A 17,330-nucleotide genomic window follows, 5' to 3' on the forward strand; every position below is an offset into this window, starting at 1 on the left:
ATTTGAGTTTGGTGAAGTTGAAAGTAAAAACGAATAAACTAAAAACTTAAATAGATTTTAAACAAATTTGGGTTGAATGGATAATGGAAGGCTAGCTAAGGGGTTCTTCTCCACACATGTCTTGCTTGCATACAAAATGATTTCCAATTGCATTTCAATAACTTATTAATTCTCAACGCCCCAAATTAACCATGAATTGCATAAATTAATTCTCAGATTTCCTTAGGTTCATTGAATTGAATGGAATACGCATTACAACCAAATTATTCTTATCAAGGACCCTAACTATGGAATACGCATGATAGAGACACATATCAAAGATCATTAAGTTCAATGGAAATCATAAGTATTGACGAGGCATTCATAACTATGGAATACGCATGTTACTCTTGCCAAGGATTTACTTAACACAATCGTGACTAACGACTTTTACTACTTATGAATATAAGTTCATAACGATTAGGTGAAATTCCCTTATACTCTAGCATCATATTTATGCATGCAAACTAAGTATGCATCCCTAATCAACATACATAAACATGTTATCAATCAAATAGATAAGTAAATCGAATTCATAACTTATGAAACGCAATTAAAAGTAATCAAATCATATTGCAAGCATTAACATGGTTTCGAATCCCCCCTAGCCAAGGGGGGTTTAGTTCCTCATTATTACAAAACAAAGATAAACAAATTTAACCATTGAAAAACAAAGGGAAGAAAACACCTAAACGTTCCAACGATCCATGTTGGATAGCAAGCGCGTCCAAGGACTTTTCTCCTTCTCCTTGCCGCAACAACAAGGTTGGAATGATGTTGAAGGGTTGGTTATTTGGAGGAATGGATGGGAAGGGGTTTAGATATGTAGGAGAGGCAAGGAAAGGCTTGGAGAATGGTTAATTTCTGGATCAATTGAATGAGGTTGCTGCATGGTATTTATAGGGAGAGGATGGACTTGTTTAAGCACAAATTTCTGGTGGAATGGGTAGGTAAACTCACGGCAATGGTGGAGAATTGTTGTTGGGGTAGGTTTTGAGTCATCCACTCACATGTCATGGTGAGCTAAGCATTGCATCATCCACTCACATGTCATGGTGAGTTAAGCATTGCATCATCCACTCAAATTTCTGGTTGCTTTGAAGTAAAAGCCACGGCATTGAGGTTTTTGAGTGAAGTTTTGGCCAATCCTTCTAGAAACCTATCCCTTCTTGCACTTTGTATTTGTTTCACCACATTTTTAGCATGTTCCTAGCCTCATTTGACTTAAATTCGTCCATCCTCATGTCTCCATGTTTGCACCATCCAATCTTGGCCCAAAAATGCTCCAAAATGCTCCAAAATGCATCTTCTTGCATCCTTGGCCCATAGAACCTACAAACACCCAAAAATGGCTTAAACTACTAACATAACTAAGAACTAAGAACATAAATGCACGAAAACAAACATACTAAGTCGCATAAATATGCTCCTATCAAATTCCCCCACACTTCGCTTTTGCTAGTCCTCGAGCAAAACAAAGAAACAAAACATAAGAACAAAACAAAACCTGAACCTTCCAATATTTACCTTAGGGATTTTCAATGCAACATGACATGCAAAAGATCATCATAACCACATATTTTGGCCTTCCCCACCCTTGAGCACATACTTAATTATAGTCACCACATACTAGTTCACATATAACCAATTAAAACTATGTTTTGAATGTAGTAACATGCCTTAGAGAATCTGCTCAATTCCTTACAAGATACACTCTTATTTTCACTCCGATTTTCTGACTACACACCCTACACTAGGTGTATGTGAGAAGATTGATGTAAACATGAAAACGAACACTCACATATGTTTATAGCAAAGAAAGCAATTTCTGGAGTTATTAAGCATGTATAGATATGATCTCATGACTGGAATGCTACTACTTAGATGCGAGAACCAGGGACACCATATGCTCGTACCAATCCCAAACTCCACATATTGAAACACATAACACTCAAGATTGAAGTTAAGGGTTGTAACGGGGTTAGGGGTGATTGGCTAACAATGAAAGGTAAGGAAACAAACGTTTTTAAAGCATAATAAGCAAAGTAATGAAATTGATGCTTAGAATTCCCTTTGAATGCAGCAACTAACTTTAAACACAATGGGGTTATTCATTCAACTTTTTAGGGCCGATTTCAACTTTTTGGACCCTTTCTACAACAAACAACACTTGTGAGCCTTTCCTCACTTATTTCAAACTCTTTTTCTTTTCTTTTCAACACTTTTTCTATTCTTTTTTTTTTTCTTTTCTAACCCGTGCCTTATTACTTTCTTTTGGCACACTAAACACAAAAATCTCATTCCCCCACACTTGTTTTCTGCATAAGGACAATCAAAAGGAATTCATTTTAAGTCATGCTTCATTATGCTTTAAAAACAAGGGTATGGATAGTCCTAATCTAGGCTAGGTAAGGGAAATGTGGTTTAACAAAGAAAACAGGCTAAACAAGGCTCAACGGGGTTAAACTTAAACAAATATGCACGGGATAAGCTTTTTGGCTCTAGTTCACTACACAACTTCATCTTGAATATGTGTTATGCAAATCAATGTCATGCTTTGAATGGAACGGGCATAAGTTCTAGTATTTGGAACTTAAATGATGAAACGCCTTCTAAGTAGCAACCAAGCAAAGAATGATGAGATCATGCAACGACTTTAGAAAACAAAAAATGCACAGATTAATAACTCTCCAAAGAACGTATTAGGCTCAAGTCTCTCAAGGTTGTAGTGTTAGTTTGAGTTCCTTCCTTCAAGCATGTTACAAAAACTGATTTTTTTCTTTGTGATTACATGTGAATTCGTAAACTATAACTATAACCAAGCATAAATCAAGAGCATATCAAACTTCCATCCATGTTTATAACTTTCTTTAACAGTCATGCAATTAAAAACCGAATCCTCATCATTGTGTTGGAAGGTACCCTAAGACATAAACAAACACACAAAAACAACTCTTTTTGGGGTTTTTTTTTTTTTTTTTAAAAACAATTTTTCAAATTTTTATGGGATTTTCGGACTTTTGACTTAAAACACACTAAAACATACCAAAACAACTTAAAAATGCTTAAAAACAGTGAAAAACAACATTAGAAATTATGAGTGAGAAAACCCTACAAATTTGCATCAAAACACTTTGGTTACCCCCTCCACACTTAAATCAAACATTGTCCTCAATGTTTCAAGCATAGACTAACACAAATAACAAACAAACAAACAAAATAGCAACTAAGCAATTTAACATGGCATAAATGAAAACAACAACAAAGAGAAGGGTTTAGGAACGCAAATCTGGAATTGGAGTGCTCTCTATGTCCTCCTTTGTTGAATGCATGGGTTGCCTCCCAAGTAGCGCTTGTTTTAACGTCGTACAGCCGGACGAAGACCTCATTCACTCCTTACTAGGGCCCACGGCATTCAAGGGTATGTCATCCACGGCATGCTCCACAAAGGTGTCATAATAGGGCTTCAAACGATGCCCGTTCACCTTGAATTCTTGTCCCGTTTTCAAGCTTTGGATTTGGACTGCACCATGAACAAAAACATTAGTAATAACAAACGGTCCAATCCACTTGGAACGTAACTTACCGGGAAACAAACGTAAACGGGAATTGAACAATAGCACTTTCTGCCCAATTGCGAACGTTTTGCCTCTAATCATCTTATCATGGAACGCCTTGGTCTTTTCCTTGTAAATGCTTGCGTTCTCGTATGCCTCGTGCCGTATCTCATCAAGCTCATTCAATTGGAACTTCCAGTGACTTCCCGCTTCATCGAGGTTCATGTTAAACTTCTTGACGGCCCAATGAGCTTTGTGCTCCAACTCAACGGGGAGATGGCACGGTTTGCCATAGACAAGCCGAAAGGGGGACATTCCAATGGGTGTCTTGTACGCCGTACGATACGCCCAAGGTGCATCATCTAACCGTAAACTCCAATCCTTCCTTGTTGGCCCAACGGTCTTCTCTAGGATTTGCTTGATCTCACGGTTGGAAACCTCGGCTTGGCCATTAGTTTGAGGATGATAAGGCGTAGAAACCTTATGATTGACATTGTATTTCCTCAATAACGCCTCAATGGTCCGGTTGCAAAAGTGTGACCCTCCATCACTAATGATCACTCGTGGCATGCCAAACCTTGCAAAAATGTTAGTTCTAATAAAATCTGCAACCACTTTAGAATCATTAGTCCGGGTGGCCTTTGCTTTCACCCACTTTGACACATAATCAACCGCAAGCAAAATATATATAAAACCATACGAAGAAGGAAAGGGACCCATGAAATCAATACCCCAAACATCGAAAATTTCAACATTTAGGATAGAAACCTGCGGCATTTGGTCCCTAGCACCAATGTTACCCATTCGTTGGCATTTATCACATGTTAAGCAAAACGTTCTAGCATCCTTAAAAATACTAGGCCAATAAAATCCACATTGTAATACCTTAAGGGCAGTTCTTTGTGTGCCAAAGTGCCCACCACATGCATATGTGTGACAAAAACTTAAAATTGAACGAAATTCAGAATCAAGCACACAACGACGAACAATTTGATCCGGGCAAAATTTCCACAAATATGGATCATCCCACACATAAAACCGTGCATCATGCCTAAGTTTATCACGTTGGTGCCTAGTGTAAGTGCTTGGAATTCGTTTTGTCACCAAAAAGTTCACCAAATCAGCATACCAAGGCTCACTAACCTTTATGGACATCAATTGTTCATCGGGGAATGTCTCCAAAATCGGCAAAGCCTCCTCATTATGCACCATTCGGCTCAAGTGGTCAGCCACTACGTTCTCACTTCCCTTCTTGTCACGAATCTCTATGTCGAACTCTTGAAGTAGCAACATCCACCGAATTAGCTGTGGCTTGGCCTCCTTTTTGGTGAGCAAGTACTTCAATGCTGCATGGTCAGTGAAAACAATTACTTTAGTACTAATTAGATATGATCTAAACTTATCTAAAGCAAAAACAACGGCAAGAAGTTCTTTTTCTGTAGTGGAATAGTTCAATTGTGCATCATTCAACGTCCGTGAGGCATAGTAGATGACGTGTGGCTTTTTGTCCTTCCTTTGTCCCAAAATAGCCCCTAAAGCGTAGTCGGACGCATCGCACATAAGCTCGAAAGGTAGGCTCCAATCTGGTGGAACAATGATGGGTGCCGTGGTTAACAACTCCTTAAGTTGATTTAATGATGCCGTGCACTCCTTGGTGAATTCAAACGCCACTTCTTTTTGTAGGAGACGGCAAAGAGGTTGTGCTATCTTCGAAAAATCTTTGATAACCCTACGATAAAATCCTGCATGACCAAGAAACGAACGAACCTCTCTAACCGAAGTCGGAGAGGGTAAATGACGTACTAGATCTATTTTGGATTTATCCACCTCAATGCCGTTTTCAGAGATAATATGCCCTAAAACTATGCCTTGTTTTACCATAAAGTGACACTTTTCCCAATTTAAAACGAGGTTAGTTTCCATGCATCTTTTTAAGATTAATGTGAGATTTTCCAAGCAACCATCAAACGAATCGCCAAAGACACTAAAATCATCCATGAATACCTCAATAATCTTCTCAATAAAATCTGAAAAAATACTTACCATGCATCGTTGGAACGTGGCCGGTGCATTACATAAACCGAATGGCATGCGGCGGTAAGCAAAAGTACCAAATGGGCACGTGAAGGTGGTCTTTTCTTGGTCTTCCGGAGCTATGACAATTTGATTATATCCCGAATAACCGTCAAGAAAACAATAAAAAGAATGACCGGCTAACCTTTCTAGCATTTGATCGATGAATGGTAGTGGAAAGTGGTCCTTCCTTGTGGTGTTGTTGAGCTTCCTATAATCAATGCATACTCTCCAACCTGTTTGAATACGGGTTGGTACAAGCTCATCCTCGGCATTCTTCACCACAGTGACTCCGGACTTCTTTGGGACAACTTGAATCGGTGAGACCCAACGGCTATCCGAAATTGGATAAATCACCCCACAATCGAGAAGCTTTATAATCTCCTTTTTCACGACTTCCATCATTGGAGGGTTGAGTCGGCGTTGAGCCTCTCGAGTTGGTTTAGCCCCTTCCTCTAGAAAGATGCGATGCATGCACGTTGTAGGGCTAATTCCCTTAATATCGGCCAATGTCCATCCGATGGCTGTTTTGTGCTCTTTCAACACCCGGATCAACTTTTCTTCCTCTAATGTCGTGAGTGATGAAGAGACAATGATGGGCAACGTTTCTTCCTCTCCCAAGAATGCATACTTTAAATGATCCGGCAACGGTTTAAGCTCAAGAACGGGGGCCTGAATCACAGAAGGTAACAACGTATTAGTGGAAACAGGAATTGGAATTGGGTTAGACGGCTTACCATGATGTTTTGGCAATGATTCCAAGGCAGCCACAACCTCGGCATGTTCATCATTTGGTACGGCCATGTTGGGTTTTATGCCAAATCCTTGTGCAATTGTCGTTTCGAGTGGATCGTCTTCCAACATATCAAGATAATCCTGCGCCAATTCATCCAATATATCAATAGAAAAACAAGAATGATCATCTTTAGGAAATTTCATAGCTTCAGAAATGTTAAAGTTAATAATCTCCCCATCAAATTCCATTGTCAACGTCCCTTTGAACACATCGATCTTGGTGCGTGCTGTTTTCATGAATGGCCTCCCAAGTAGAATTGGCAATGGGGTGACATTTGGTGAGTCCTCCATCTCTAAAACGTAGAAATCTGCTGGAAATATCAAGTTATCCACCTGCACCAATACATCCTCCAAAACTCCTTTCGGATATGCATTAGAACGATCGGCCAATTGAATTATAACACCATCGTTTTTAAGTTCTCCTAAGTTCATTGATGCATAAATTGAGTATGGCATGACGTTAATTGAGGCTCCTAGATCTAACATAGCATGTTCAAATTTGGTATTGCCTATAACACATGGAATTGTAAAACTTCCTGGATCTTTGCATTTAGGAGGTAATTTTCTTTGCAAAACAGCGGAAACATTCTCACTTACCTGGACAACCTCTTTGTTTGAAATTCTCTTTCTTGTTGTACATAGTTCCTTCAAAAACTTGGCGTACCTAGGTACTTGCTTAATTGCGTCAAGGAGAGGTATATTGACTTGCACTTTCCGGAACGTCTCTAGAATGTCCTTTTCAGCTTCTTCTTTCTTTGTTTGCTTGAACCTACTAGGAAAGGGGACATTCAAAGGAAAATCATTAGTAGGAATGGAATTGGACACGGTTGTACCTTTATTTGGCAGATTGGATGGCTTAGGAGCCATGGAGACTTGCGGCAAAGGAACCTCTTTCCTTGCCGTGGCCAACCCTTGTTCCTCCTCTTCAATTATCACTTCCTCCACCTTGTTTGGGGCTGATTTGGATGGTGGTGGGGCTGTTCCAACTTGTTTCCCGCTTCTTAACATGATTGCCTTGGCAGATTCAAAGCCTCCTTTTGGATTTGCAATGGTTGAGCTAGGCAACCTGCCTTGCTCTCGAAACTGCCCCATGAACTCGGCAATTTGCCCTACTTGTTTCTCCAACTCGTCCACCTTTTTGTCCCTATTTTGCATTCCCTGCGCCATATAAGTTAGTAAATTAAAAATTTGATCATTATCAATAGACGAACCTGATTTTTGGGCAGGTTGTGCTTGGGGTTGAGTTGGTGCAAACGGCTTTTGATAGAAACCCGGGGGTTGTTGCCTAAATCCGCTTTGTTGTTGGCTTTGTTGGGGTTCTCGCCATTTGAAATTTGGATGATCACGCCAACCGGGATTGTAAGTATTGGAAAATGGGTCATTCCTTGGTTGGTATTGGTTGCCAAATCCCACGGCATTGAGGGTCTCCCACCCTCCGTTTTCTATCAACTGTGGGCACTTGTCCGTAAGGTGGCCTTGCATGGAACACACGCCACAAGCTGCCACGTTTTGCACTTTTGGACCTTCCACTACCTGAGAAAGCAAAATAGTAAGGTTAGCCATTTGATTTTGAAGTTCGGTTATGGCACTTACCTCATTGACTTGATGTGGTCGTGGGTTACTCCTTTGTCCAACGCCTTCGTATTGTTGAGCATTCAACGCACGGTTGGAAATTAAAGTCTTTGCTGCCGTGGGGGTCTTGTCCACCAAGGCTCCTCCCGCCGAGGCATCTAGCATTTGACGTTCGATAGGTAGTAGCCCCTCGTAGAAGTATTGCAAAAGAAGTTCCTCCTTCATCTGATGTTGTGGACAAGAAGCAACAAGAGATTTAAAACGTTCATAATAAGTAGGAAAAGATTCACCTTCCTCTTGTTGAATTCCACTTATCCTTTTTCGTAGGAGGATGACTCGAGAAGTTGGGAAAAACTTCTCCAAGAAGGCCCGTTTCATGCTTTCCCATGATGTGACGGTTCCGGGCGCCAATTCGTACAACCAATCCTTCGCCTTTTCCAAGAGAGAAAAAGGGAAGGCTTTCATCTTCAAAATACTCCCATCGACATTGAAGGGGGTCATGCTCGAACACACCACCTCGAATTCTTTCAAGTGTTTGTTAGGATCTTCCATGGACAACCCATGGTACTTCGGAATATGGTGTAACAAGCTTGACTTCAATTCAAATTCTTCTGTCTTTCCTCGGGCTGCTGCGGGGTATTGGATGCATAGAGGTGTGGCATTGTCCAATCCCGAAGCTGAAAGTTCTTTGATTGTTCGATTGTCCACCTCCATGTCTTTTTCTGCCTCCTCCTTTTCTTCAAATTCGGATTCAGAACTAGAACTAGGTGGACTAGGTTCTGGTACTTTCCTTTTTCTTCTCAAAGTTCGTTCAAAATTGTCGTCAAACTCCGATATATGTGCACGAACTGGTTGAGAACTACGAGTCATAAACTAGTACCTGAAATAAATAAAATCAAATAAAATTAAAACTAAAATTAAAACACACATAAAAGAAATAAAAAAAAAACAATGGGGATTTAGCAAAGTTGCTAATCCCCGGCAACGGCGCCAAAATTTGATGTGAGAATTACTTGACACACAAATTAAACCCTCTTTTTGACAATTGTAGCAAAGTATGTAAGTAGGGATCGTTCTAAACCGGGGATTAGGAGGGCTTGCTAAAACCTCTAAACTGACTCAAAAACAAAAAGAAACAAAGTTAAAAATGTAAACAAAAGATTTTAAAACAAGAAAGTAAAAGAGGGATTTGAGTTTGGTGAAGTTGAAAGTAAAAACGAATAAACTAAAAACTTAAATAGATTTTAAACAAATTTGGGTTGAATGGATAATGGAAGGCTAGCTAAGGGGTTCTTCTCCACACATGTCTTGCTTGCATACAAAATGATTTCCAATTGCATTTCAATAACTTATTAATTCTCAACGCCCCAAATTAACCATGAATTGCATAAATTAATTCTCAGATTTCCTTAGGTTCATTGAATTGAATGGAATACGCATTACAACCAAATTATTCTTATCAAGGACCCTAACTATGGAATACGCATGATAGAGACACATATCAAAGATCATTAAGTTCAATGGAAATCATAAGTATTGACGAGGCATTCATAACTATGGAATACGCATGTTACTCTTGCCAAGGATTTACTTAACACAATCGTGACTAGCGACTTTTACTACTTATGAATATAAGTTCATAACGATTAGGTGAAATTCCCTTATACTCTAGCATCATATTTATGCATGCAAACTAAGTATGCATCCCTAATCAACATACATAAACATGTTATCAATCAAATAGATAAGTAAATCGAATTCATAACTTATGAAACGCAATTAAAAGTAATCAAATCATATTGCAAGCATTAACATGGTTTCGAATCCCCCCTAGCCAAGGGGGGTTTAGTTCCTCATTATTACAAAACAAAGATAAACAAATTTAACCATTGAAAAACAAAGGGAAGAAAGCACCTAAACGTTCCAACGATCCATGTTGGATAGCAAGCGCGTCCAAGGACTTTTCTCCTTCTCCTTGCCGCAACAACAAGGTTGGAATGATGTTGAAGGGTTGGTTATTTGGAGGAATGGATGGGAAGGGGTTTAGATATGTAGGAGAGGCAAGGAAAGGCTTGGAGAATGGTTAATTTCTGGATCAATTGAATGAGGTTGCTGCATGGTATTTATAGGGAGAGGATGGACTTGTTTAAGCACAAATTTCTGGTGGAATGGGTAGGTAAACTCACGGCAATGGTGGAGAATTGTTGTTGGGGTAGGTTTTGAGTCATCCACTCACATGTCATGGTGAGCTAAGCATTGCATCATCCACTCACATGTCATGGTGAGTTAAGCATTGCATCATCCACTCACATGTCATGGTGAGTTAAGCATTGCATCATCCACTCAAATTTCTGGTTGCTTTGAAGTAAAAGCCACGGCATTGAGGTTTTTGAGTGAAGTTTTGGCTAATCCTTCTAGAAACCTATCCCTTCTTGCACTTTGTATTTGTTTCACCACATTTTTAGCATGTTCCTAGCCTCATTTGACTTCAAATTCGTCCATCCTCATGTCTCCATGTTTGCACCATCCAATCTTGGCCCAAAAATGCTCCAAAATGCTCCAAAATGCATCTTCTTGCATCCTTGGCCCATAGAACCTACAAACACCCAAAAATGGCTTAAACTACTAACATAACTAAGAACTAAGAACATAAATGCATGAAAACAAACATACTAAGTCGCATAAATATGCTCCTATCATTTGACTAGAGTACCTCTAGAAAATATCTATGCATGGACCACTACTGTAACCCGTTCTCAACCGATGAACTTCAAATTATGGTGCGTATCACGTCATTTTGCCTTCCTCCCTATTTATGCACCTTCAATTGACCACATTGAGTTCTATGAAAGTATTGAATCCGGTAAGTATATCAATTGAAATAAAAGAACTTTCTTTGTTTTTTTTTCAACTAAACATCAATTATATTTTTTATGTTTTGTATTGTGTAGAGTTGGCCAAATCGACTTCAAGCATTGCCTCTCTTACTCTTGATCAAGAACCACAACAAGCTCCAAAGCAATCTCAAGGTTCTAATTCACAAGAGCCTCCCCTTATGCGTTTACAAAGTGCAAGGTCTTCACAAGCTCAAAGGCCTCCTAAACCTTCAAAGAATAAGTGTCCAAAAGGAAAAGGAAAGGTAAAGGTTTGAAACTTGAACGATGCAAAGTAAGTTGAAAACCAAGATTTTATTGAATTCCATGAACCATTTATTTTTTTGGTTGTACTAATGCCATAAGGCATTTGACATTGAACTTTGTTTGAAACTTTGAAGTTTGAACTTTAGTTGTATTATGGCAAACTTAACTTTTCAATTGGCTTGTAGTAAACTATTGTGATTGATTGGTAATCAAGTTAAATTTTAGTAGATGTGAATTATGTGATGCGTTTTTGTGCAGTTTTTTGGTGCAGTTTTGTGCAGTTTTTTTGTGCAGTTTTGGTGCAGTTGTGGTGTAATTTTTGCTGCAGTTTAGCTGCTGTTTTTTGTGCAGTTTTGGTGCTATTTAGCTGCAGTTTTTTGTGCAGTTTTTTGCTGCAGTTTCAGTGCAGTTTTTTGCTGCAGGTTTGGTACAGTTCTTGGTGTTGTTTTGCTACAGGTTTGGTGCAGTTTTTGGTGTTGTTGCTGTTTTTGGTGCAATTTTGGTGCATATTCATTAATTAATATATAAGGAAAATAAGACCATCTTATGCATAAATATGTGTATATTTTAAATTGTACATTTTTTTCTCAAAAACCAAACCGAAACCGTTTGAAACCGCACCGAACCGAACCAAACGGTTTGGTTTCATTTCGGTTTTGGCTTCAAAACCGCACCGCACCGCAAAAAGTTTCGATTTCGGTTGTGGTTTCACTCGAAACCGTACCAAACCGCACCGCGCACACCCCTAAGAACAGCTGTAAAACGACGCGACTCATTTGGGGAAAACAGCATAAAGAAACAAAACACCCAGGTTTTTAAGAGATGAAACCGGATTTGAGGCAGAGAGATACAGAAAGAAAGAAGCAGAAAAGAGGATGGTAACTAAACTTTCCAGCGGCTTCATTCTTTAAAAATAATTTTATGACAAAAATACCCTTGGATAATTTTATGCATTCTGTTTTGCTGGTTTGAATTTTTTTGGCCGAGGGGCATTTGCATCCAAATATTTTTGTCGAAGCCGGTGACACCAAAACCGACTTCCGACTTTCTACGTAAATAAAAGAAGATGATGATATAATGTGGACGTGTGGAGAAAAAGAATTTGAATCTAACGTTGGTTGGGTTTGGGTTTGTAACTTGTGGATGGGTGGGTGGACGGAAGGAATAGTAGCAGTGGTGAAATGTAAACAAAGTAAAGCACTTCGGTATGAAATTATTATCATAGCCAGTCAATGGCAAATTGGCAATTAGCAATTGGCATAGGCGCGTGGGGTAGGAAAAAGTATACAAGGTGTCGTTGTCGCAGCAATGGAGTGGTCAGTGTTATTAACCAAATAAATATAAATATTAAATTGATTATATTACTTAAACTTAATCAACAAAAATAAAAAGAAAAATAATTAGGGGAAGGAAGAAAAAGAATTCCATCCCATCACAAAACTGGAAGTCTGGAAGCCACATGGTATGAAGAATATGAGGAAATCTATACAACTGTAATCTGCTGTGATTCTTTCTGGGCTAAAAAAGAGAACAAGAGCTTCTCCCAGCGTTACCCATCCAAGTTCAACCTTCCCAATTATTGAATAAATTAATAGATAATACAAAAGAAAAAGTCCAAACTCAGTCCACATTTTCCTTTTTATTGCCAGCAACAGCAAGACAAAGCAAGTAGCTTGTTTGTTTTGTGAATTCAGTTCATTCATTACTCATCGGATCTGATCGCTTTGCTTTGGGTGTCGGTGTCGGTGGAACTCAATAACATCTGTCGGTCGGCTATGAGCATGTACGGCAGGGACCCCTGGGGGGGCCCGCTGGAGATAAACACGGCTGACTCTGCCACCGACGACGACCGCAGCCGGAACCTACAGGATCTGGACAGGGCGGCGCTGTCGTCGCGGCCGCTGGACGAGACTCAGCAGAGCTGGCTGCTGGGCCCCTCCGGCGAGCAGAAGAAGAAGAAGTATGTGGATCTGGGATGCATCATCGTCAGCCGTAAGATCTTTGTGTGGACGGTCGGGACGCTACTGGTCTCGGCCTTCCTGGCGGGCTTCATCACGCTCATCGTCAAGACTGTGCCGCGTCACCACCACGCCCGCCCTCCCCCCGACAACTACACTTTGGCGCTTCGCAAGTCCCTAATGTTCTTCAACGCCCAGCGATGTATGTTTGTTTTTTCCTTCTACTTTTGGTTGGTGCTTCTTTTGTTACAAAAAATACATGTCTCAAGACTCATTCAATACCCTCAGAAACATAAAGTGTAACTATCAAATCTGGATCATGTTTGTTTGTTTTTGGTTAATTTGGCTTCCTCAGATACTGTCATCACTAATTTGTCTGCCATTCATTCAATAATTATTTCATTCATGTTAATTTCCTATAATATATGGGCCTGGCAGCCGGAAAACTCCCAAAGCATAACAATGTGTCGTGGAGGGGTAATTCGTGCTTAAAGGATGGCAATGATCCCTCCACCACTTTCAAAGATCTTGCCGGTGGCTTTTATGATGCCGGAGATGCCATCAAGTTCAACTTCCCGGCCTCCTTCGCCATGACCATGCTCAGCTGGAGCGTCATTGAATACAGTGCTAAGTATGAAGCTGCTGGGGAACTCTCCCATGTTAAAGAAATCATTAAATGGGGATCCGATTACTTTTTGAAGACCTTCAACCATTCTGCCGATTCCATTGACCGACTTGTTGCCCAGGTATCCATCTCTGTGCCTAATATTTGCAGCATTCACTACTTAGCCCTCTCTTTTATTTTTCACTTTTCAGTGCCTATTGCTAATTTCCTAATCTGGTACTTTGCTAATTTGACAGGTTGGGGTAGGATCTACTGCCGGAGGAAGTACTACTCCTAATGATCATTATTGCTGGATGCGTCCTGAGGATATTGACTACCAGCGTCCTGTGTCTGAGTGTCATAGTTGCTCTGATCTAGCTGCTGAAATGGCCGCCGCTCTAGCTGCTTCATCCATAGTTTTCAAAGATAACAAGGCATACTCTCAGAAACTTGTTCATGGTGCAAAAACACTCTTCAGGTTTTCAAGGGAGCAGAGAGGCAGATATAGTGCTGGTGGTAGCACGGATGCAGCAACCTTCTACAATTCCACCAGTTATTGGGATGAGTTCATATGGGGTGGAGCTTGGATGTATTATGCTACTGGAAATTCCTCTTATCTTCAGCTTGCAACAACTCCGGGTCTTGCTAAACATGCTGGTGCCTTCTGGGGAGGACCTGATTATGGAGTATTGAGCTGGGACAACAAGCTTGCTGGAGCTCAGGTACGCTAGCAGAAGAATTCATGTTTTGATATGATGCGTGAAATTTCTAAAATCCATTTATACATGTCTTACAACTATCTTCTGTTAATTCTATGTTCATTAATCAGGTCCTTATCTAATATCAGATTACATTCGGGTTATGAGTCTTATGATCTTCACAATTTTAGTTGCTTCATATTTTTTATTGCCAACACAATCTTGAAATTCTTTGACTAGGTGCTTCTGAGCCGTTTGAGGTTATTCTTGAGCCCTGGGTATCCATATGAAGAAATTTTGAGGACATTTCACAACCAGACTAGCATAATCATGTGCTCATACCTGCCTGTTTTTACAACCTTTAACAGAACAAAAGGTACGAGGTTCTTACTCCATAATTTTTTGTGTTTTGGACTTAATTGACCTCTTGGGGTTCTCAAGTATGGGATCTAACATCTTACTGACCTGCTGTAGGAGGCTTGATCCAGTTGAATCATGGAAGGCCACAACCTCTTCAGTATGTAGTCAATGCAGCCTTCTTAGCTACATTGTATAGTGATTATCTTGATGCTGCTGATACACCTGGGTGGTATTGTGGACCCAACTTCTACTCTACTGACGTGTTGCGAGAATTTGCTAAAACTCAGGTATATATTTTTCATTTGCTTTCTTTCCTTTAAATTTTTTTCAGTGAGGTTGCTGATGGGCCTTGAACTCCCCACACATGTAAAGACTCATGTTGAGACTTGATGGCCAATAACCTTTTTTTTTTCTTCACCCTCTCTTTGGCAGATTGATTACATCCTTGGCAAAAATCCTCGAAAAATGAGTTATGTCGTGGGCTTTGGTAATCATTACCCAAAACATGTCCACCATAGAGGCGCATCTATTCCAAAGAACAAAATCAAATACAATTGTAAAGGGGGGTGGAAATGGAGGGACACTCCAAAGGCAAACCCAAACACGATTGATGGGGCCATGGTTGCTGGTCCTGACAAACATGATGGTTTCCGTGATGTTCGTTCTAATTACAACTACACAGAGCCGACTCTTGCAGGAAATGCAGGTTTGGTAGCAGCACTCGTTGCTTTGTCGGGAGAAAAATCTGTTGGAATTGACAAAAATACGATTTTCTCTGCGGTTCCCCCAATGTTCCCCACTCCACCACCACCTCCGGCACCCTGGAAACCATGAGATGCTAAAGCGGTCACTGTTGTTTAAGTATGCTAAAGCGGTCTTGTCGACATAAACAGTAACTCAGTAACATGAAGATCAAGGGGATGGGCGCAAGGAAGTACTGGACAGACGTTGAGAGATTGTTGGGCTGGCCTTCGTCAAGAGGAATTGATAAAAATGTCTATTTGATTCAATTTTGTGATATATACAGTATATATGTGTGAGACAAATCCTTTATTTTTTGAAACATGGAAAGTGAACAGTTTGAATTTGGTTAACAGCAATGTCTCAAATGCCGATAATTTCGCCGATATTATCGGTTTTTCACGTTACCGATATTTTAATAGGTATCCATCTGGTTTTCGTCAAAATATCATGATATTTCCAAAACAATTGCGATATTTTGGAACTGTGCTAATCGGAGAAGAACGTCGGAGCTTTTACAGCTCCGGCCAACTGTAAAAGATCACCCTAGACTTCGATTTAGGTATCAAAATGAAATATAAGACGAGATGAATGTTTTTATAAATTTCGTTTGCCGTGAAACGGTCGGAGGTGTTCGGAAAGTTCATCGACACCCACGGCCTCGCTGGAGATGGGTGTGCCTATTCCCGAGCCGATTTCGTCCCAAAAACCTTGCAAAAACACGATTTTGAACTTAAATTTCACATATAAGCTTCAATCTACAATAGAAAGAGGCAAACTCGAAGCTTACCTAACCGGAGAAATTCAAGAAACTCGCCGGAGTTCCTGCGTTCGCCGAGTTGCAGAGACGAGAAGGAGAGGGAGAAAGACGAGGTTGCTGATGATGATGGGTGTCTTCCTGAAGCTGGTGCGATGGTGTGCGTGTGTGTATGTGGGTCTCAGACCCTCGTTGCAAAGAGAAATGAGAAAGACGGTGCCGACGAGGGAGGAGCAGAAGGCGATGTGGGAGAAGGATCGAGAAACCTTGGGTCTTTGTGCGTGTGTGTGGGAGAAAGATCGAGAGACCTTAGGTCTCTGTGCGTGTGTGTGGGAGATCTCTGTGTGTGGGGGGGGAGAATGGAGAAGGGGGAGAAGGGAGCTCAAAGAAGAGAGAATGATCCAGAAAGAGAGACTGTGTGCGTAATGAAGGGATAAATGTAGAAAGAGTATTAGAGGAGGAGGTGGGATCTAGCAGCACTAACTCTTTGGAAGAACTTTTGCGCCCAAGACCAAGAAACACTGGAATTCCACCTTCTTCCAATCCTACACAACCACAACATCGTGCTGATACTAATGATAGCTCTAGTACAAGATCAGGAGACTCATCTACCACCGGAGGTAGGAATGATGAAAGATATAGTGGAGCTGGAGGTAGTAGTGGTGGATATGGAAACTATGTTGGACCACCTCCCGGATTTATGAGCCCCTTCACTGGTGAGGCAAACTTCACGCATGCAACACAAGATGAGGACCATGGCAGTAGACGGGCAGGACGAGGAATTTGTGCCATAGGGAATGACTATACTCGTAGAGAAAAAGGCAAGGAGATTTTGTCAAGTCAAGAAGATGACTCGTTATCTATAACTTCGGACTCTGTTGGAGTGGGAAGTAGTAACTATGGTTATACTCATAACCAACCATTTCCCTACCCTTCATATCCCATTCCTGTTGGGATGAAATCGAGCGACTCATGGAAACAATCCGAGACTCAATCTTCAAATGATTTTGCTTATGGACAACGTCAACCAATCTCA

The 17,330-nt window shown here is 40.5% G+C and overlaps 2 protein-coding genes and 1 long non-coding RNA gene across 3 annotated transcripts; 2 read left to right on the forward strand and 1 right to left on the reverse strand.

Moving 5' to 3' along the window:
* Positions 1–3,428: 3,428 nt before the first annotated feature.
* On the reverse strand, positions 3,429–3,911 carry LOC139192019 (uncharacterized). The gene is made up of 2 exons (XM_070813074.1): positions 3,626–3,911; positions 3,429–3,562 (listed from the first exon to the last, which is right to left on the reverse strand). Exons 1-2 carry the CDS (start codon positions 3,909–3,911, stop codon positions 3,429–3,431), a joined length of 420 nt encoding a protein of 139 aa, XP_070669175.1.
* Positions 3,912–10,851: 6,940 nt separating this feature from the next.
* LOC114823934 (uncharacterized) lies at positions 10,852–11,321 on the forward strand. The gene is made up of 2 exons (XR_003772040.2): positions 10,852–10,899; positions 10,988–11,321. It is a non-coding gene; the product is annotated as an uncharacterized lncRNA (long non-coding RNA).
* Positions 11,322–12,418: 1,097 nt separating this feature from the next.
* LOC139192518 (endoglucanase 25-like) lies at positions 12,419–15,890 on the forward strand. The gene is made up of 6 exons (XM_070814735.1): positions 12,419–13,336; positions 13,573–13,880; positions 13,996–14,460; positions 14,677–14,812; positions 14,911–15,083; positions 15,229–15,890. The coding sequence occupies exons 1-6, from the start codon at positions 12,952–12,954 to the stop codon at positions 15,628–15,630; spliced, it is 1,869 nt and encodes a 622-aa protein (XP_070670836.1). The 5' UTR covers positions 12,419–12,951; the 3' UTR covers positions 15,631–15,890.
* Positions 15,891–17,330: the final 1,440 nt, after the last annotated feature.

The sequence above is a fragment of the Malus domestica genome, chromosome 15 (genome assembly GCF_042453785.1).
Source record: "Malus domestica chromosome 15, GDT2T_hap1".
Taxonomy (NCBI): Eukaryota; Viridiplantae; Streptophyta; class Magnoliopsida; order Rosales; family Rosaceae; genus Malus; species Malus domestica.